At 35.5% G+C, this 22,217-nt stretch overlaps 2 protein-coding genes across 2 annotated transcripts; one reads left to right on the top strand and one right to left on the bottom strand.

The window, feature by feature from the left end:
- Nucleotides 1-3,554: 3,554 nt before the first annotated feature.
- Nucleotides 3,555-7,269, bottom strand: LOC148699851 (polygalacturonase-2-like). Its single transcript, XM_089927616.1, has 9 exons — nucleotides 7,258-7,269; nucleotides 6,547-6,663; nucleotides 5,634-5,816; nucleotides 5,334-5,483; nucleotides 4,856-5,063; nucleotides 4,540-4,621; nucleotides 4,068-4,167; nucleotides 3,741-3,854; nucleotides 3,555-3,638 (listed from the first exon to the last, which is right to left on the bottom strand). The coding sequence occupies exons 1-9, from the start codon at nucleotides 7,267-7,269 to the stop codon at nucleotides 3,555-3,557; spliced, it is 1,050 nt and encodes a 349-aa protein (XP_089783742.1).
- Nucleotides 7,270-9,843: 2,574 nt separating this feature from the next.
- On the top strand, nucleotides 9,844-12,905 carry LOC149751211 (uncharacterized). The gene is made up of 2 exons (XM_089927625.1): nucleotides 9,844-10,766; nucleotides 10,798-12,905. The coding sequence occupies exon 2, from the start codon at nucleotides 11,228-11,230 to the stop codon at nucleotides 12,509-12,511; it is 1,284 nt and encodes a 427-aa protein (XP_089783751.1). The 5' UTR covers nucleotides 9,844-10,766; nucleotides 10,798-11,227; the 3' UTR covers nucleotides 12,512-12,905.
- The last annotated feature ends 9,312 nt before the right edge of the window (nucleotides 12,906-22,217 follow it).

Below are 22,217 nucleotides of genomic sequence, written 5' to 3'. Positions count from 1 at the left end.
TAAGATGCTAGACAAAATAGTAGCACTACAGAGGTTTGTAGTCTAAAGGCAGTAATAGAGGAGATGAGGCCGAGCCATCATACAATAATGGAGGAGATGAGGTCTTATCACCGACAGAGATGGAGGAGTTGAGGCAGAGCCATCAAACAGAGATACATTCTTCGAGGGCTTAGTTTGACCAGATTACATCTATTTTGCATAGGCTCATCTCTCCTCAGATAAATAACTATATCTATTTGAATATTTTACATAATTAGCATATACTTTTGTATAAGCTTAATGATTTTCATGTTCTTAACTTCTAAAGTTTCTATCTTTTTCTTGTAGGTTTGTGATACTTCCTCTACTTGTAGAGATGATGATGATGAATGATGCCATCGACCCCAGATAGCTCTTAAATTATTTATTTAGGAGTTTTGTGTGTATATTTTTTATGTTTTTCGAAGCACATTGTAAATATAAATTGACAATATAACTTTGACTATATTTGATAATATGAATAGTTCAAAACTTAGTTTGATTGTGACAATATGGCTTTTGTTATGTTAGTATTTGGAAAATGTAAACAGAGTTTTAAATTTATTTTAAATAATTATGTTAAAAAAATTAACTCTTACGACATTTTAAAGCATCGTTAAAAGAAGAATTAGCAATGCTTATAAGCGTGTCTAATTTTTGAAGCTTAGTAGTGTCAACAATTGTTGACGTTTTAAAAATTTTCGATGCTTATAAGCGTTGGTATATACATTAAAAAGTGTCGGCAATGCCTAAAACTGATGTAGTGTAAGCCTCTTGAATCTTAGTATTCTTTTTCACCTCAGGCATTTTGGTGAATCTTGTAATGCCAATACTCATTGACATGCCCAGTAATGATTTTGGCCTACCCAACCTCTAAATAAATATATTGGTAACAACTATTATATACAAATCTATTTCCATCGCACTAGATAAAAATTACATCAGGAGTATGCTTCTTTTTTCTTTGTTTAGGTCTATTCATATGTTATCTACTTCCTGTCGGTTCCAATGGTCAAGGCCCATGTTAGATTAGCCACGGCTCTTGCTAAAAATTATCCCGTAGTCCTTGTTTCACTTGTTTCATCCTGTATCTACCAAGGACATAGAGAAATCACTTCTAAATGTTGGGGATGTGGAGGTCCTCCATGGATTCTCCAGATTTAGTTGTATGCTTACTTTCTAAAAATATATCAATCCATACGTGAGAAGATCGATATCATTCCTGTTGGTCATCAATTCATTCATTTAGATGACCCACTCCTTTTCTTTTCAAAATACTTCTATTACTTTTTTGAAAGGCTTTCATATAAAGGTATATACGTTATGTTTTCTTTCTTCCACTCTCCAAACCCTTCTTGGTTGATATTCCCCGAGGTCACTATGTTCTTATTTGAGACTGAAGCTATGGAACTCTTATGAAGAGACATCTTAATTCTCGGAGATCTCCATATCGGCTCAATAATTAATAATCAAGCAAAAACAAGCACTCCATTGAGCACTAATCTCCTAATTTGTTCACTTGCTATTTTGGCCCAATCTAACACCTTATCTACCTTTATATTCCTTGAATGCACTGCTTGTGGATCATCTCCTTTGTCTTTGAGTCATATCAGATTGTCTTGGCAGATTTCCTCTCCAAGGAATTATGTCTTCTAGTAAGTAGTGATTGTAACTAGAAACTTGATGTTTGTTAGAATAAATTGAATGCTCGATGGTATCTTGTTATAGTGACCATAAAGTCAATGCTGAAGGGAAGTATTATCGGATATCATCAACTTCAATACATGCATTTGAGGGGATGGGCTAATGAAGTTGTTAGTGTTCGAGCCGATAAAGGAAATGTTAAATACTTAGCATTAGATGGGACTTCGATACATGCATTGGTAAATTCAACATTATTAATATGAATTTAGCAATGAAGGGAAGCGTTGAAGGCAATTTCATACTCCAGCATGTAAAATATTTTTAATTATTAGTTTAATATTTGGTGTAGTACCTAGTCCACTTTTGTTAGGTCAAGCCTTAGGCTCAATATATTTAAGTTTGCTTTTAGTATAAGTGGAAAGGTGATATTTCATCTTTAAGTGGGAGATGATGTATTTTTTGTCTTGCAACGGGAACAATAGTATAGGGTTTTATTAAGTGGAAGAGAAAGTTATGTGAAGGAGTAGGCACAAATTTTTGGGACATCGAGGTTAAGAGAGGTATCTTGGAGCCGCATGAGACTTCCACTATTGAAGCTTGATTTACTTGGTATTTGTTTTGCATCCTAGGCTGGCATATTTGATCAACACCGAGTTATGCACCATTGTACATGGGAAGGGAGAGAAGACCAACTAAATAGTTAATAGGTAATTCAAACCCTTGAAATGCATGAAAATAGTTCAACTAGCTATACGTGGAATGCGCTCAAGGCATTTGTGACGTGTACCAGAACTTGGAGATCAACTAATAATTTGAGTTCATAGTTAGGGCCTCGATAGAATGTCTGTGTATTCGGCACTTTATAGCTTAATTATCGAAAGCTCTTGAATATAGCTCCTTTTTTTCAATCTTTTGCAAAATTAAGTAGCTTAGAAAAATAATGATGTTTATACTTGTTTAAAATTTATTATCTCAATAAATTAAGGGGACCTTCTTCCATTGTCCTAACATCTCTAGAAAATACTACTTACAAAGGTTTCATGTTATCCATTTTTCTCCATAATTCATGTGATGATATCATAACCTAATAGATCTTTTGTCAAATAGATGGTCCCTTATTCATAATTTTCTTTGTGTTTTACAAGAAGAAGATCACAGGTTAATGGACCTTTATTAGACATCAGGGAACACTAGTACATACCATCATTGAGATCACTGATATAACATAAGAAAAAGATAATAGGAGTGGTTATACGTGTCATTCTGGCTAATGCAAGAGGGAAACCTTTGGGATGACTACTCCCTCTGTCCTACCATAGGCATTGCTGCAGTTGGATGTTGCCGGACTTCCATCATTCTGGTATACAGCGATATTCTTCATTAAAATGTTCTTGCATGCTACTTCTTTACCGCATTTGATGCTGATAGCCTCTTTTTGAGAAGAAGTCCCATATAGATCAACAAAGTGGATATCGCTTATTGCGACATTCGAGGTATCCTGTTTTTTTTTTTTTTTGCACAATCATAGATAAAAATTCATGAAAAACTAGTAGCAATTTGAAGAAATGTTGTATAAGAAATGCATAAATTACTATTCAATCATGACACACTTTAATTCATTCTTTGGTTCATGTCATGAGAAACTCCACGGCGCTATGCCACCAATATATATATATATATATATATATATATATATATATATATATATGTATATGTATAATTGTGCAAATAATACAAGCCTCCGAAGTCTAATTATAGAATACAAACTATATGAAGCTAGTCACAAAAATGATAGCCATAGGACCAAACGTTATGTTTCTCTTTAAGATAAAAAAACTTTTTTAGAATATAAGTAGAACTTAGCAGCATCTAATAAATTTTAGAGTTGTTTTCTACTTTCCAGTTGATGGTGGTGGAGCACTTGAACATGGATGTGCTTTACCCATGCATGTATATGTTCCAAGTTCAGTTAAGGTCTTCAAGAAAGCGGCAGATATTGTACATCCCAGTACAAGCATAAATGAAGAACAGTTTGTGTGTGCATGTGTGCATACGTGTGCTTTATAGGGAGCCCGTACCTTAGAATCGCAGTTTCGACTGGGACAATAGTATTGATCAATAACTATAGGGATCTGCACTGAGGTAAAGTTTACACGCTCAAAATAGATCTCTTTTGCATACCCAGATCCTCCCTGTAAAATGCAATGAAAATTTACTATGTTCTAATACAAATCAATTTCTCATGCCTTACATAATACCAAAAAAAAAAGATCAATTTCTCGGATGTGGGGCATAAACAAAAAAAATATTTTTCTTTTATGAGAAACAAATACATGAACATGGAAGGGCATATGTGACGGTGTTTGACTTCATGAGCTTGTCAATATTGGGATAGCACAATGTACCTGCCATGTCTTGATCTTCACGCCTGACGAGGCATCTGAAACGTGACTATCGGAAACATGAACTCGTTCAACTGTGGAGTCTGGTCCCAAGCTACCAATGCTGTGAAGAACACATGAAATTAATTATCTTAATGCCTCAGGTAGCTGCTGAAAGAGAAGCAGATTAGCTCAGAATACTAAGACAAATTCTCGAATTATAGAAACTATAAATATAAAATTGGGCTCATCTTCGCGCTAGAATGTAGTTGAAGAAAGTGTCAATATTAACATGTAGCTAAGTAGGCGTCTCAATTACCTATTAGTGTCTCATAGAATACGTGTCCATCACTATTCAATCATCTTTTATCGATTGATGGCTTTTGGTGCACCGTGATCAAATTGAACCCTTTGTAACATGATCTAAAGAGATCCCAAACTCGAACAAGTGCTATTTCTCAAGTATGCAATGGATTTCAAAATACTGAAGACAAACCTGAGACCATGACCTGGCCCACAAGTAATGTGGGTGACATTAATGTCTGAGGATCCTGGGCCAATAGCCACGCAATCATCTCCTGCAGCCATAACATAAAGTAACCAATCAACTACGTAAATATTCACATCTACAATCTACATATGTTATTAGTAGATATTGAAAAGTCCTTCGGATATTAAAGGCACAATCTCATATGAGATTTCTTGTTCCTGGAAGCAGCAAAACTAGGAGCAGATGGTAAAAAAGTCCAAGCTTCATGCATGGACGGAAACATGGGGAAAAAAATGAAAAATTACGCATATACGATAAGCACCAGTTCCGACTGTGCAGTTGGTGAGCTCCACAAACTGAGATCCACGAATGTGGAGGGCATCGGTGTTGGGACTGTCTTTTGGTGCCCGTACTTCGACCCCCTTGACGTGGAACCCAGAACTATTGATTATTTTCAGATGTTTAGTTGGGCCATTCTTCATCCTTATTCCGCTCAGCAAAACATTGTTGCAATACATGAATACTAGTAGCTGATTTCAGGTCAATGACAACAAAGTAACTGTTAAATTCCATCAATATGTATTATGTAATGGCTAAACTAATGACCTTCTAAGTTTTTATTAATAAAAGATTTGCATATATACTTACATTAGGGCGGTTTTCGCATCCCTATGGAGTGCGGAAGAGGATGCATGTAAAATGAGAAACCAAAGAAGACAACTTGGTCAAATGAACAGAATATTAATTGGAAAGTCAAAGATATAATTATATAAGGATGTGACATATTTATATTTTAACACCTTTTTGGCCACACAGTCCCACCAAATGGCGCCATTGCCTTCAATCTCGCCATGCCCGGCAACCGTAAGATTGTTAACATCTTGAAACGTAATCAAGTTTGTTGCCTCATTCGTCCACACTTTGTTCGGAGCTACGATATTTCCATCGACCTGCATATATATGTTATATAATCTAAGCTTTGTATGTCTGGTTCCGTAATTTGGTGTATGATTTTTTTCTCCATCTCTCACTCTCTCCCTTGCTCTATCCAACCAGTTTTTAGGGGATATATCGGAGTGATTGATTGATTTGAATATTACCTTGACATTAATCGAAGACTTGCACGGGCCTCGAAAGGTTATTTGGGTCAATAAAAAGGTCTTGCGTGCCGGGATGAGAAGAGTTGGATAATTAGAATCAGTGCAAGCTGCTCCCCAAGCTTCCGAGAATGCCTTGAAAATTATTGCATGATCGTGAGCAATCCTTGGGATGATAGCAAAATGCTATATATATGTAGACATACATACACACACAAATATAGAGAGAAAGGGGGACAATGCATGCTTCTCAAAACACATTCACAGGTAAGTGATGCAAGCACGCATACTTCTCATGTATGTTAATATTTTTTGGACTGTATGAATATCTATAGAAGCTATGTGGCTACTAAAATGCATGCATGCAATGCATGTCAGCATGTTGATATCTGAACATTGAAGAAAATTATGAGAAGCTATATACCATTGGAACAGTATAGAAAATTCAATGCTTTTGATATTTAAGACCGAAAAACAAAACAGGAACAATAATGATAGAAGCGTCATGACATATTTCTGAAAAATGATGCAAGCCCTAGCTATGCCGAGCACTACAAGAGGCACCATCTATAATTTGAACGCTGAACTTTGTATATATTATAATGGGACCCATATAGCATATATAAGAGACAAAACCTTGAACAATACTATGTCAAGACTACTCAATCACCTCTATTGTGTAACACACAAAGAACTATGATTGGAAATATAGAACTAGAAATTATTTTCGATCCAAGTAATAACACTTATTATTTCTTAAAACTATGATATGTTAAATCAGTCTTCAACAGCTTTTGGTTGTAGGATAGAAAAATATAAGAAAGTATACATGAATGACTATGATAAAAACTCATCCCATACTTCGCCTATTTAATTTCGTAACCAGATGCAGCTTAAGCAATAACTATTTTCTCACTTGTGTATCATTTGATTTGCCGTCTCCAACGGCCCCATAGCGAAGCACATTGTAAGTTGGATCCCCAACGACAAACCGAAGAGCTAAGAACCACAACGCGACAACTGCTGCAATGGCCTGACACCCATGTATAAGAATGTAAAGAATGTATCCCAAGTTTACATCAAAAAAAAAAAGAAGACAAACAAACAAAGAAAGAAAAGAAAACAAGGAAGAACAGTAAGAGGAATGACTCTCTGGGCTAGGCTACTACCATGTCTGGAATTTGTGCTGTTCCAACGGACAAGGCCAGGTCCTGCTGGTGTTATCTTATATAGAGGGCAGAGGTGAATGCATCACTACGGTTATTAGGGCATGATGAATCCCTAGATAGAAGGTAATTTCCAGCATCTGGGACAAATGTAGACAACCTTTATATATTTAACGGAAAACGAAAAGAGAATCTTTATATCCCATAAAAGCAAAATGATTTTCTCTCATTAGTACTTTCATTTTTTATGGGACTTACTTTAAACAACTAGACAAAGAGGATTGACTGTAGGGAGATGTAAACGGAATACAACATATAGAAATACTATAATGGAGAGAATAGCGAATGTAGAAATACTATAATGGAGAATAGCTAATGAATCCTTGATATATGCACGCAGTACATTTTGGCTAAACTCTAGCATGGTCCTTATACGGAAATAGCAAAATATTATCACTGACAACGTAAGCCATAACCCAAGGATTATTGCTGATCGTTAATCTAGGGACCAAGGAGAACTAGTTGTGGAGGATTAGAGGTAGATAAGGACCTCGCTGCGTTTACGTGGAGGCGGTTAAAAATGGTTACATGGTAAGGGATTTTTTCCCCTTATTTTTTCCTCTTTTCTTTCTATGTTTTGACAAAAGGGATGGGAAAACAATAGAGCTTTTAAGACCCACGACCATGATTTGTAGCCCTTCTCTCACTTATTAAAAGTTCTCAATCAGAGTATCCCTACATTGCATTAATATATGTAGTACTAAGGATTTATTTGGTTTTGGGAAAGAATTTTTTCTTATTGAATTTTTTTTATGAGAAGCTGATGCCTAGGTATATGATGCCTGAAAAAAAAGTAGTTTTTCCTTGGATTGACCATGAAAAAATAGGATATTATAAAGTGATTTATGTTTGGTTGAGCATCTACTCTTTTAGAAAAGATATATAACATAACTATTGTGCCCTCAAAAGCAAAAGACCTTACGCCATTTTATCTAAGCACTAGAGGGCGATTTTGGAAAAAAAAAACCTCCAATTTTCAGCTGGTGGAAATTGGACCTTTCCATTTCTACATGGATTTTTGTTTCCTATGAAATGTGAGAATCTTATTCTTATGGAAAAGCTACTTTTCCAACTTTCTCTTTTGAAAACTCTAACTAAACATAAGTCATTTCTCTATTTACCCGTTGACCACACTTTTTCCCTCCTCTTTATGCGAACCAAAAGAGTCCTAAATGTTTAGGGTTGAATGGAAGAGTTTGATAGAATTTGTAGTCATGCTTTTGATAAACAAACAATAATACCAAAACCAATAGAATTCTAATAAACAAACAATAATATCAAAACCATCAGAATTCAGCAACAAATTGTGGACAGAGTCTGAAGTCCATGAATTATTCTGCTAGAAGCATGTTGCTAGACTTTCCATCCCACTCTTGGAGAGCCAAAACACTCGGGTCTTATATCGGTAAATGATATAAAGACTACTATAATTCAATATTAGTAGTTTTGTCGGACCGGATTTTTGACTTAAGATATCATTCATTCATGACATTTTTTTATGTGGCCACATGAGATGAACTTAGCCCAGGAGTCATTTTTAAATTACATATATGTATATAATAAATATATTTTCTTTAAAAAATTAAAGTCTTAATCAATGTCGCCTAAGTGGGAGAATGTTAAAATTTTTCATAAGCCGGGCTTTCATTGATTATGGATTGTTTTTAATTTGATTTGTACGTAATGCGGGCTAAGTTGTCGACTGAATGAATATTAAGAAGTCCATAATTAATTTGTGATCATATGGTTATTTTGCGCTCTGTTGTCTTAGTCATATAGTATAGCGAGTATTAGTATAGGCCTGATTTGGTTAACCGGCTCTGTAATGGGTGGACCCATTTGCATTACTAGCTGGGCTAGGTCCCCATTCCATGCCTACATATATCTGCCTACAAAGAAACCTAGGGCATCGAAATCTCTATGTTCCTAAGGAAAACCTATCCCACTGAGAAGATAGGAATAAAAGATGAGATGGAGAGGAACATCTACCCTATCTTTGTGCTTTCTTCTTCCATAGGTATTGCTGTAGCGATCATCAATGGCTGCCTAGGACTTGTAAGGTATGCTTCGATTTATTCTTCTTTGATTTATATTCCAACCTTTTATGGATTGATCTATGATTTTTTTGTGTTCTAATCTTCTGCTTAAAATTTCAACAATAGAAGCTCTAATGGTCCCCTTTTCGTATCTATCTCTGATACTATAGTACCAATAACAAGTTCTACATCAACATACCTGATCGACAAACAAGTTCTCCTTTTTGTTAATTTTGGGTAAAGCCAATTGAAACTTTTCCTATAGCATAAATAATTGAAAAGTAATTGAACATTGTAGTTCTTTCACTAGAAAAAGAAACCTTTATATCTCAGTAGCAACTTGCAAAGCAGTATGTATGTAATAATCCCAAAATTTTTTTTATATAAAAAGGGATAGAATAGTCCTTTAAAATTGATATAAGGGGTAAAATGGGAAGGAATCAAAAGTTAATGGCATAACTGTAGATCCGTTGAAGTGGTAAGGGCAAAATGGGAATTTTCAGAGTTTGATTTGACTTAAATGGGGGTTTGTCTAGCGGTGGGTTGGCTGAGAAGAGGGAGTTGAGACAGAGAGGGAGAGGAGGTCTCAGGCGTGGAAACACAGAGAGAAAGAAAAAAAAAGAAAAAAGAAGAAGAAGAAGAAGAAAGAAGAAGAGGAAGGGGATTCGAGGAGGAGAGGGATCCCGGTTGCACTTCCAGCTGAAAGGAAAAACGTAGATCTCCTTCCCCTCTACGCAAGGACCTCGATTTCCAAAAAGAAAAAGGTAAATATCCGTCTGAGGATGATAGTGTTATTTTGATGATTAACAAGCAATTATCTAGAGTATGCTATAAGTTAAATTGATACTTCATTTATAAGTTCATTACTCTCAGTATATTTGGTTAATTGAAAATAGATACATGACCTTATTCATTTGAATGAATCTAACCTTGAGAATGCAGCAAAGTGTGGATTGAGTCGACCCAAAGGTTGATTGGGTCGACCCCGGTACATCAAGAAGTCATCTGGCACACTCCTGCAAAAATGGCACAAATGAACAGTGAGTTGGGTCGACCCAAGGTAAGCATGAGTCGACCCAACCTCCAAAGAACCTCAAAACACAACAGAAGAATGCTCTCTGGATTTACTGAGAGGGTCGACCCACACAGTGGTTGAGTCGACCCAAGCTTGAGTCGACCCAAACCCTGAGAGGGTCGACCCAAAGGCAAGACAGAAAGACAGACAGAAAATGGTTCTCTGGAATTACTGAGAGGGTCGACCCAAGAAGAAGTTGAGTCGACCCAAGTGAACTTTGAGTCGACCCAAAGAATGGTTGGGTCGACCCATGGGAAGGAAGGCTGAAATTGAGGTTTCTGTGGTTTCTGAGAGGGTCGACCCAAGGAATGTTTGAGTCGACCCAAGGCAAAGTTGGGTCGACCCAAGGACAGGTTGAGCCGACCCAAACACGGGCTGAACAGTAACGGCTAGTTCTGCAGATGTACTTTTTGTCCTTCCCAAGGTGAGTAACGGCTAGTTTTTCAAATCTAACCATTGGGACTTGTCCTAAGAAGGTGGGAAGCTATTTAAAGGGGCACTATTCATCAGAGAGAACAACTTTTGAGTGGGATATCAAAGAATACACAAGAAAACAAAAGAGCCCTAATCTCCTTCATCAAGAGCTTCATTCAAGAATCAAGGAAAGGGATTGAGCAGATTCAAAGAGGCATCAAGAGCTCCATCCTCCCTTGAAGAGTGAAGCATCCTTGACAAAGAAGAGCAAAGCGACTTCAAAGCGATAAATACTTTCTAACTCTTCTTTATAGTTCATATTGTTTTATATGCTCATTTAGGAGTTTGAATCTTTTCTTTTTTATTTGTTAAACACTTTGTAAAGGTTCATTGGTGAGCCCGCAAAACCAACAAAGGTTTTTGGTGAACCCGGAAAACCAAGTGTATAGGTTCGTTGGTGAGCCCGCAAAACCAACAAAGATTTTTGGTGAACCCGGAAAACCAAGTGTATAGGTTCGTTGGTGAGCCCGCAAAACCAACAAAGGTTTTTGGATTGTGACCCCGGAAAACAATCCAACTGTAATCCGCGGGATTATAGTGAATTTCCAAGGGGTCGCTTGGGGAGTGGACGTAGGTGCTAAGGAGAGCACCGAACCACTATACTTCTTGTTGTTTGTATTGTGATTTGTTTATTTCACTAACTCATCAATTAACATAAGTAAGATAGTTAAAATTAAGAGAAACCAATTCACCCCCCCTCTTGGCTTGTCACCTTGGGCAACAAGTGGTATCAGAGCAAGGTGCTCCAATAGTACTCATTGATCTCACAATCAAGAGTTAAAGATCATGACAACCCAAGTGGGATGTTCTATGAGTGAGGGGCAATCCACAAATAGACCACCTATATTTAATGGCACAAACTACACATACTGGAAAGCTAGGATGAGGATATTCATTCAAGCTTTAGACTATGAATTATGGTACATTGTTACTAGAGGCCCTCACTCACTCTCTCACACTATTAATGAAAAAGACTTAGCACAATTGAATGCTAATGCTATGAACATACTATATTGTGCTATCCATGAAACTGAATTTAATAAAATCTCTGCATGCTTATCTGCTAAGGAAATCTGGGATACTTTAGAAAATATTTATGACAAAATTCAGATTAGCTCACATGTGCTTCAATTACACACTAACAGTGAGCCTACAGAAAAAGATGTTGAATCTCCCAATCCGGAAGAAAGAACAACAAATGAAGAATTCGGTGATGAAAACAAGGACCCATACCCAAACACCGAAAAATTCAAAAGCTTCCTAAAGACAAAGAAGAAGAGGAAGCAAGAAGAAAGGAAGAAAGAGATAAAAAGCAAGAAAACCTTGACCAAGGAAGAGTCAAGCAAGAAAATGAAAGTGAGGAGCAACAATAATGATACTAGCTCCAAAGAACTACAAGAGGTAACTAACTTATGCCTTATGGCACAAGAAGATAAGGTAAAATCTGAATCTGATTTCACACCTAATGAATTTCAGGAAGAATTCTCTTATGATGAACTATTAAATGCTTTTCATGATTTGTATGGTGAATGTAGAAAATTAGCTACGAAAAATAAAAATCTTAAAAAGCTAAATCTGGAAATGTCAGAAGAAAGAAATTCTTCCGCTGAAATGAAAGACAAATTAAATTCTGAGAATGAACGCTTAAGATTAAATTCGGAAGAATTGATTCAGAAAAATCAGAATTTAATTAAAGAAAATCAAAACTTAAGTGAAGAAGTTAACCAATTGAAATCTTTTATTAACAAATTTACTGTAAGTTCAGAAAGATTAAAAACGATGTTTGAAAGCCAACATGCTGTTTTTGATAAATCAAGACTTGGCTGGATTCCTTTGCTCAATAATAAACCCCTAAAGAAAAAGGTTATCAATTCGCCAAGCAAACCATCAAATAAGATAACTTATTTCAAACATAAAAAGATTGGGCATAAAAACTTTACCTATGGTTCTAATACGAATAAATCAAATGGTAAAGTTATTACGATTAAACAGATTTGGATTCCAAAAGGAACCATATGCACTAACCCTCAAGGACCCAAGCAAGCTTGGGTACCCAAAATGAAAATATGAGGGTGTAGATGTAGGTGTGCCAAGCTACCCATGGAATAAATGAAATTTTCATACAAATGGGTGCGTTGACACATAATTAAAGATAAGTCTCAATTTATTCATTAAATCTAGTATAAGGTTTAACATTCTACTTCATGTATTGAAATTATCTTTTTATGAAATTACGATACTCTCTGCATCAAAGTTTTTAAATGCCTCATATGTTAAATCTTATCTCAACGATTTTAGCATGAAACTTTCTAGTGCTTGCATCATAATAAGAAAACAATGAATGAATATGTATAACCTTCTCCTTTAAGTTTTTCAAAATCTAAATTTCTTCTCTAATATAAATGGTTGATGCTGATTTCATGCTAAAACTTTATTGAGCATAATACTTATGAAATCTTAGGTTATCCTTTGTGAAGGTATGAATGTAATTCATCATGTTATTATACCATTCATTCCTTATATGATTATCTGAAATGTATTATGATTTGCTTTATAAGTCTCATATATGCACTATGAATACCAAGATTAAAGAAACCTTTATTTTGGCATTAACTCATGCTAGTATGTACTTAGTCTCAAAAGACCTTGTCATTGACTTACTTAGATTAATTTCTGCAAGGTAAAAGTTTGCTACGCATGTTAACTAAGGAAACAAACAAAAAAAAATAATTTCTAAATCTAAAGATGTTGTTTACATCATTGAGTTTTTCAAAAGCTTACATTGGCTTTGTTCTTGGCACTTAAATTGAAATATTTTCTGCATTGGCACAAACTCACAAAAAGGGTTCAAATGAAAAAGGTTTGCAAACTATGAAAATAAAATTGTATCATGACATAGTTTTGAAAACCAATTTCTTATTAAGTTGTGCACAGAAAATAATATTGAATACAATTGTTTCTACACCAAGAACACCATAAATAAAATAGGGTTGATAGAATCCTTGAAGAAATGAAAAAGACAATGTTGTATGATAGTCATCTACTTAATGTTAAAGGCTATCATCATTGCTTGTCATACATATGGTTTCTATTAGAAAACTCCTTTTGATCTTCTGAAAAATAGAAAATGATATATTGTATATCTTTTATATTTTTCAGTCATACATGTCATGCTTGATATGTTCTTATGAAAATAATGTCAAATCTGATAAAACAAATATTTCTTTGGATATTACTCTTCAAGCAATGTATATTGAAAATTCAATGAAAAGATACTAGTTGTAGAAATATCAATTCATACTATTCTTATTAAAACTAGATCCTTTATTGAGAATATAGTTTATCATTTTGATTCTATGTAACAATCTGAATTTTGATAGAAACAACTGTTTAAGATAATTTGATTAAAACTTAGCTAGCACGTCTTATTGATAATTATCTTATGCAAATAGAATCTAAGTTAAATTGATTCTGAAAACAAAAAAAAAATTTGATTTAACTTTAATGAATCTTTCTATTGCCTCACATGCTTGTCCTTGAACCATTTTACTTAATGAAGTTATCTCTTTAGTTCAAGTGACTTGTGCTTGCTTATACTTAGGCAATCTCTTGAGTAAAGTGACTCAAATTCAATTATTGTCATGTCTCATGTTGAGTCATCTAGTTAAGAAATATGTTGTATGAATGTTTTTGTATCCTAGAGAACCTAATGAATTGCCTTCAAGAAAAGAAAAAGATTTTGCTAATGATACAGAATTTATGAGCAAGAAATTTCAACTTGAAGGACACATCGATGAAAGATACAATAAACATTCCCTTGCAAACAAAAAAAGAGAGAGATTTTCTTCAGCCAAGGGTGTAAAGAATCTAAAAGGTATTTGGCTTGAAGAATGCTAAATGCACTGGTAATCTAAACTCTTCTCTTGCGAGTTAGTTGAGCAAAATCAATAGTGTGAAATTATATGGTTGCATGATTAAACCTTTAATTGTTGATCATCTTGATATCATGCTTCATTCTCATGCTAGTAATAATTGTTTCATGGTGTGATTAAACTACCTTTTTCTATATAATGCATAACCATGAAATACACAAGCTTATGCCTCAAACCTCTAATTCAAAATAACTTGTGATAAGCTATGAATCATTGGGCATAATGAAAATGCTGTTTGCATGGTATATATTTATATGCAGCATATTAGATTAATTTTTTATTCTGCTCTTTCATGTAATTACTTGAAATAATAAAAAGAAAGAGAGATAAAGAAAAGAAAATGAACAATTATTCAAGGGAATACTCCAATCTTTAGGAAAAGCAAAACAAGCATAATATATTTGGCACATTTGTGAGACTAATATGAACATTCCTTTTGGAAGAGATAAAATCTGTAATTAATTACATAAAAAGTTTGAAGTGAACATTTTAACCCTTCTATATTGCTCATCATAGGGATGGTGCTAATGGGGAGGCTAGTGGTAGTACCCGGCACTATTTGACCCAACTATTCGGTGTAGGGCATATTAGGGACGGCACAAGAGGGAGGCTAGTGGTAGTACCTCGTGCCCCTTCCAACTCCACCGGATAGGGAGCAAATAGAGTATAGAGCATAGAAAAGTAAAATCAAAAGAAATGAAGATTAGAATATTCACTGAGTGGTTAAAGGAAGAAATTCAAAAATGAGGAAATGAATGACAAGATAAATGAAAGTATATAAAAAGCTTGTGAAAAGCCAAATGAAGTTTCGATCACTTGAAAACACACCTTAAGGATAAAAGCTTAAATTTAATTTAAAAATATTTCTATCGTTGCGTTTTTGTAACTTTCATTATATACTTCAATGATTGCATCATTTTGGGGAATAACTCAATATGATTTCTAGATGAAATCTACGGTTTAAGAAAAATAGAATTACTTTGGATACCTTGGTTGGTTGCTCCGATACGCATATGAAACATATCATTTTTTATCTTATAAGTGTACTGAAATTGGTCTAAATGATGTGTTTTTCAATGATCTTGATTGCAAATAAATGGTTCTAAACATATGATATTATTTTGATATTAAAAAGATTTATGGTGCTTCATATATACATTGCTGAAAAACTATGACTAAGAAATTAATTTTTTTTTCCTCTCCTACATTATTAAAGACTTCTATCAAAATATATATGTATATATATATTATTAAAAGAGTGAATGATCTTAAGTTTAGAAATATTTCAGCTCACTCAAATGATTCTTAAAAGAAAGAAAATGTAAATGCTTTTGAAAGAATTTGAGCTTCAAATGAATTATTTTCTGATTAATATTTCAGTACATTTTCTCAAAGATTAAGAGGAAGCATAACTTGTTCTTAAAAGATTAAAAAGAGTGATTGCTATAAATTTTGAATAATTCTAGATCACTCTACATTCTTGATATCATAAAGTTTCAGTTTTATTCACGTTTATCATTAAAATCTGAAATTCAACAAAAGATAAGAATAATTAAAGAAGAATGCATCTTTTAAGGGGGAGCTTTAGATATTCAGTATCTTATCCTAAAGTTACTTTAATTTGATGCATACCTTGAATTTTATGGATTGATTTTGATGAACCTCCTTATATTGCAAGACTTGCTTTAATTATATAATAAGTTTATACCTTGAGATGAGTTCTATAAAGGTTGTCTTATCTCAAACCTTGAGTCTTATGAAAATAAAATATATTTTCGAGATTGACAATTTTATTGAACAAATTCTAAAACTCTCAAATGGAATGATTAATTAAGGGAAGAAAGAAAATTTCAGAGGGAGAGATCATATAGAACTTAATCATGTAAATTCACAACTAAAGATGAGAGAAAGAATACTAAATGTAAAGTGGTATTAAACTTTGTGCCTCATTGAATATCTTTTGAAAGTTGGATTTTCATCTGTACTTAATTGGTAAATCACTTGTTTTGAAAACTAAGTGAAAAGGATTCCATTTGTCTTAGTATTGGAAATTTACTTTGAAATCTACTAATGAGCTCTTATTGGCTTGCACTTTAGTGTTTCAATCATGAGCCAATTCATTTTAATTGATTTTGATGATATGATCTTTAAAGGAGTAAAAGAAAGTCTTTAAGAGAGCTTTCAAAGAACTTTCAAAGCCCTAAATTTTATGTATCCTACATTGCATAAATTCATATTTTGGTATCTATGCTCCAATACTTTTATATCATGAAAGAACTTTGAAGTTATTAAGAATTAAGGATTCAACATAATCTTATGTTTTGCGAGTATATAAGTTTTGATCTTTATCTGCTCTAATACTATACTCTAAAAATTAATTAGATTGCTCTCATGTTGCTATATACTTAATATATTAAAAAAAAAAGGGGTATTGAAGTTTCATTCGTGCTTTCTTTGAATATTATTCTTGATACTCCTTGAAATAACTTGAAAAACATTCCATCTACACTTGATTTCAAAACTATCTTTGGAATCTACATTTAGAGATCACTTCTGGCTTATATCCTAAATATCTCATTCCTAAAGCCAAACACATAGAAATAAGATATGATTTTATTAGGGATCATGTGCAAAATGGAAACATATGTATTGAGCATATATGCACTGAAAAATAATTAGCCGACATATTCACAAAACCCTTAAGTGAAGATAGATTCTGCACGCTAAGGAGAGAATTAGGTATATATGATCCTTTTTATTGAAGAAATATAAAAGGGAGCAAGTAGTCTCATGATACATTCTTCCAATTTCTAAAAATCCATGAAACATGAGTCAAACTTGTTATCTATAGATTCCTTACTCATGTATCATTGTCCCAGAAAGAATTTATAAGGATTGGAAGCAAGGAAAATTTTTAGAAGCAAAAAGGAAGAGAAAAGAAAAATTCTGCACTTGGGTCAACCCAACCCAGAATAGGGTCGACCCAACGTTGAGTCGACCCAAGAAGTTTCTTGAGTCGACCCAACGTCGGGATCCCACTGTTAAAAGGGGGACCCGTGAGCTATCTAGGGCACTGTTTACCCTTTGTCCTCTTCCGAAAACCTTATTTTCCACTCTCAAATCTTCTCCAATCATCTCCAAACAGTAGATTACTTCAAGATCTTGGAGAAATGGGACCCGAGAGAGCCGTAGCCAAGCGATCCGGGAGAGTCTCACGATCTTGTTTGAGACTAGGATATGTATCTAGTTCTCATATATATTTGGTGGTTATCATGCATCTTTAAACTTTGATTGAGGAATATTGTATTTGCTTTTGCTTTTGATATACTAAAATGTTCCTATTTTGATCAATGAAGTTTGAAGTTTGGTATTTATTGCATCTTTTCCCATGTACCTATTTGATGATAACAAAAAGGGGGAGAAGTAAAGAAAGAGTAATAGGGGAGAAGTAAAGATATCTTTAGAGTAAATAGAGTAACAAAAAGGGGGAGAAGTAAAGAAAGAGTAATAAGAGGAGAAGTAAAGAAAGAAAGAGAAATAATTTGTAAAACAAATAGAAAATCATATAGGAAAGCATATACATCCAAGGGGGAGCAATTCAAAAAGTCAAATTGGCAACATTTGAATGATATAGGGGGAGATTTCACAAGTATATATGAAAAGCTGAAATTCAGCAATTTAATCCCTTTTATAAACTGATTTTAAAGACAAGTATCAATAGACTTGTACTCTTTATTTTGTAATCATCAAAAAGGGGGAGATTGAGGATGATAGTGTTATTTTGATGATTAACAAGCAATTATCTAGAGTATGCTATAAGTTAAATTGATACTTCATTTATAAGTTCATTACTCTCAGTATATTTGGTTAATTGAAAATAGATACATGACCTTGTTCATTTGAATGAATCTAACCTTGAGAATGCAGCAAAGTGTGGATTGAGTCGACCCAAAGGTTGATTGGGTCGACCCCGGTACATCAAGAAGTCATCTGGCACACTCCTGCAAAAATGGCACAAATGAACAGTGAGTTGGGTCGACCCAAGGTAAGCATGAGTCGACCCAACCTCCAAAGAACCTCAAAACACAACAGAAGAATGCTCTCTGGATTTACTGAGAGGGTCGACCCACACAGTGGTTGAGTCGACCCAAGCTTAAGTCGACCGAAATCCTGAGAGGGTCGACCCAAAGGCAAGACAGAAAGACAGACAGAAAATGGTTCTCTGGAATTACTGAGAGGGTCGACCCAAGAAGAAGTTGAGTCGACCCAAGTGAACTTTGAGTCGACCCAAAGAATGGTTGGGTCGACCCATGGGAAGGAAGGTTGAAATTGAGGTTTCTATGGTTTCTGAGAGGGTCGACCCAAGGAATGTTTGAGTCGACCCAAGGCAAAGTTGGGTCGACCCAAGGACAGGTTGAGCCGACCCAAACACGGGCTGAACAGTAACGGCTAGTTCTGCAGATGTACTTTTTGTCCTTCCCAAGGTGAGTAACGGCTAGTTTTTCAAATCTAACCATTGGGACTTGTCCTAAGAAGGTGGAAAGCTATTTAAAGGGGCACTATTCATCAGAGAGAACAACTTTTGAGTGGGATATCAAAGAATACACAAGAAAATAAAAGAGCCCTAATCTCCTTCATCAAGAGCTTCATTCAAGAATCAAGGAAAGGGATTGAGCAGATTCAAAGAGGCATCAAGAGCTCCATCCTCCCTTGAAGAGTGAAGCATCCTTGACAAAGAAGAGCAAAGCGACTTCAAAGCGATAAATACTTTCTAACTCTTCTTTGTAGTTCATATTGTTTTATATGCTCATTTAGGAGTTTGAATCTTTTCTTTTTTATTTATTAAACACTTTGTAAAGGTTCGTTGGTGAGCCCGCAAAACCAACAAAGGTTTTTGGTGAACCCGGAAAACCAAGTGTATAGGTTCGTTGGTGAGCCCGCAAAACCAACAAAGGTTTTTGGATTGTGACCCCGGAAAACAATCCAACTGTAATCCGCGGGATTATAGTGAATTCCCAAGGGGTCGCTTGGGGAGTGGACGTAGGTGCTAAGGAGAGCACCGAACCACTATACTTCTTGTTGTTTGTATTGTGATTTGTTTATTTCACTAACTCATCAATTAACATAAGTAAGATAGTTAAAATTAAGAGAAACCAATTCAACCCCCTCTTGGCTTGTCACCTTGGGCAACACCGTCCCTATCTAGTCTTTTGATGACATTAGGCTATACAAATGGTGTATATAGTCTAGAGGGATCGGATAAGGGTTGTAGAGGCGGTTAAAAGAGAAAGAATCGGATTTTGACAAATTTTCCGGCACTACGGAAAAACTGTGTCGAAGTCCCAACTTCGGTGAATTATTTAGGGGGTCAAGCGACCTCCGATGGCAATTCATGTTACCTCTTTGGAATCCCCTATGAGTGTAGAATGTTAGGTAAAAATTGCATCAAATTTGGAGTTTGGAAAGTAGATCAAACCTAGGATGAAGTAACCGGCTGTCGGTCCGGATTACTGTTCATCCGAGTGGGAAAATAGGGGATTTCATGCCATAATAGGGTATTAAGCCCAGATTAAGCTAAGGGGACCTTGTACTCATGCAAGGGAGTCCCTAATACACATAAATGGTGAGTTAATTAATAGAAAAAGAAAAAAAAAAAGAAAAGAAAAGATTTAGGGAACGGAGGAGTTGAATCAATTAAAGTCCCCTATATTATAATTGGCACGTAGATTATAGCCCTTGATACAAGACTAAATGTATTGTAAATGCATGTCACAGTTGGGCAAGAAGCTAGGGAACAAGAGGAAGAAGTTCTCCACTGCCTGCTGTAGATTTTTGGAGGCGTATCAGGGCTGTGCCGGATTGACAGGTGAGTGGGAGTTTGTACTTTGCACCATGAGCACATTTCTTATTTATTTTCATGAATGTTGCCAAGTGTGACTTGATTCCACCTGAGCTTATTGATTAATTTTTGTAGTAGATTCCTCTATAATCTTGATTCTCTATGCTTGATTATTCTGTACATGCATTGGAGGGAACATTGAGAGGAATTACGAGGGTTGATGAGTAATCAAATTGATTCCGAATTGTGAAATGATTTCTTTTGTAAATTGATTTCATTTCCTCTATTTCAAAGACTTGTGAGTGGTAGCTTTGATTATACTCCTTTATGAGTAATTAAATTGGATCTGAATTGTGAAATGACTTCTTTTGTAAATTGATTTCATTTCCTCTATTTCAAAGACTTGTAGAGCCCTTCTCATGGTATATTGAGTTGCATTGTACTTCCGTGATTCCTCACTCCCAACCCTGATGTTAGTTATAATTGGGTCGTGGCCGAGTGAGTGGTAGTCTTGATTATGCTCCTTTTTAGTAGAGTATTGGGAGGGTGCATTATGGCATTTATGCATGGCTTGGCAGTATCTGCAGGACACCTATAGTCGATGGGGTTGAACATCGGCCTTTGTACACATAGTAGCCTTCTGGGTGGACGGAGCCCAGTCCCTTCCTAGGGGGGACACGGCCCTAGGCGTAGGATCGGCCGGTCCTACGACTTATATTCTGCTTGCCGCCGGACATAGTAAGACCCCGCGAGGTGCAGTATGGCTTTTCGCGGATGTAGAATTCCCGCGAGGTGCCGTTTAGTATGTAGATGTGCGATGGATTTCTGTTCTGGATACTGGCCAGCATTTACATGATTAGTGTGGTGTCTTATCCTGCATATGCATGTGATAGTAGGGAGTTGTTGCTGGTTCGCCTGGGGCGTAAAACCCACCTCCCGACAGCTGTCTAGCATTTACATTATCGATATGGTGTCTTATCCTACATATGCATGTGACAGTAGGGAGTTGTTGCTGGTTCGCTTGGGGCGTAAAACCCACCTTCCGACAGCTGTCTAGTGATGATTTCAGCATATTGACACCTGATTTGTATGCTCCAGCATTATGATCTGTTGAGCATATTCATAAGTAGCATATATGTTTACTTGATTATTCCATATATGCTTCAGATGAGTTGATATTGATTGTGGTGATATTGATGATTTACTCCATATTCTCTATGTTGAGATCATGTTCATCTTGTTATTGATCTTGAGATCTCACCTCGAGCCATGATTATATCTGGTCTCATGTGCATAGTACTTTCTACTCAACTCACTGAGAATTCATATACTCACTCCCCAGTTTGGTGTTTTTGATTGCAGGGCAGGTATTGTATGGAGATGAGCAGGATTAGTGGTTGCTTGCTAGCTGTGCCGCTCCATAGTATAGTATAATGTAGATAGAGGTTTATACATTTTGGTGTATTATAAACCTTCTATTGTATATAGTGTATAGTTACAGTCATAGATCCTGTTGTGGATATGAGTTTGACCATGGATGGAATGGAAACCAGATTTTTATACAGATGAGTTATATGCCTGAGATGATGTATTGAGATATATTGTCCAGGTTCATTATGTGACAGGTTATGTGATTGCTGCTCTGACAGGTAGCGTTGTTGTATGTAATGAGATAATCCTGACAGGTCACCATAGGAAAGGTGATCATTTTGTGCATGCATCATGCCAAAATTTTCAGAATTTATTGATGATTGATAGGTAGTAGGATTCTACGTGGTGGCTGGTGGCCTTATGCCTACCCGCACCCTAGGACCGTCGCGGCGGCCCGCCGGGAACGGGGCAGGGGTCGTGACAAAGCTTGGTATCAGAGCCAAGGGTTAAGAAGAGTCCTGTCAGAGCAATAGAGTGAGTCAGGATTAAGTATAGGATTATACTATGGAGCGTAGGATTTTTTTGTATGTTGTTTTATGAGTCATTTACAATTTATTAAAATATATTATGGCTC

Source organism: Phoenix dactylifera, chromosome 15, assembly GCF_051530095.1.
Source record: "Phoenix dactylifera cultivar Ajwa chromosome 15, Ajwa_hap1_PhDact_Kaust_v1.1, whole genome shotgun sequence".
Lineage (NCBI taxonomy): Eukaryota > Viridiplantae > Streptophyta > Magnoliopsida > Arecales > Arecaceae > Phoenix > Phoenix dactylifera.
The sequence above is the reverse complement of the archived record's forward strand: the minus strand, read 5'-3'. Positions and strand labels throughout refer to the sequence as shown.

Excerpts from the sequence above, each read along its gene's own strand:
- LOC148699851 (XM_089927616.1), bottom strand. Across the intron at positions 4,168-4,539 it reads GGGCCAGGTCATGGTCTCAG|CATTGGTAGCTTGGGACCAG; the intron begins GTTTGTCTTCAG and ends TGTTCTTCACAG. Across the intron at positions 3,639-3,740 it reads GTCGAAACTGCGATTCTAAG|ACCTTAACTGAACTTGGAAC; the intron begins GTACGGGCTCCC and ends GCTTTCTTGAAG.
- LOC149751211 (XM_089927625.1), top strand. The coding sequence starts at position 11,228 with ATGACAACCCAAGTGGGATGTTCTATGAGTGAGGGGCAATCCACAAAT.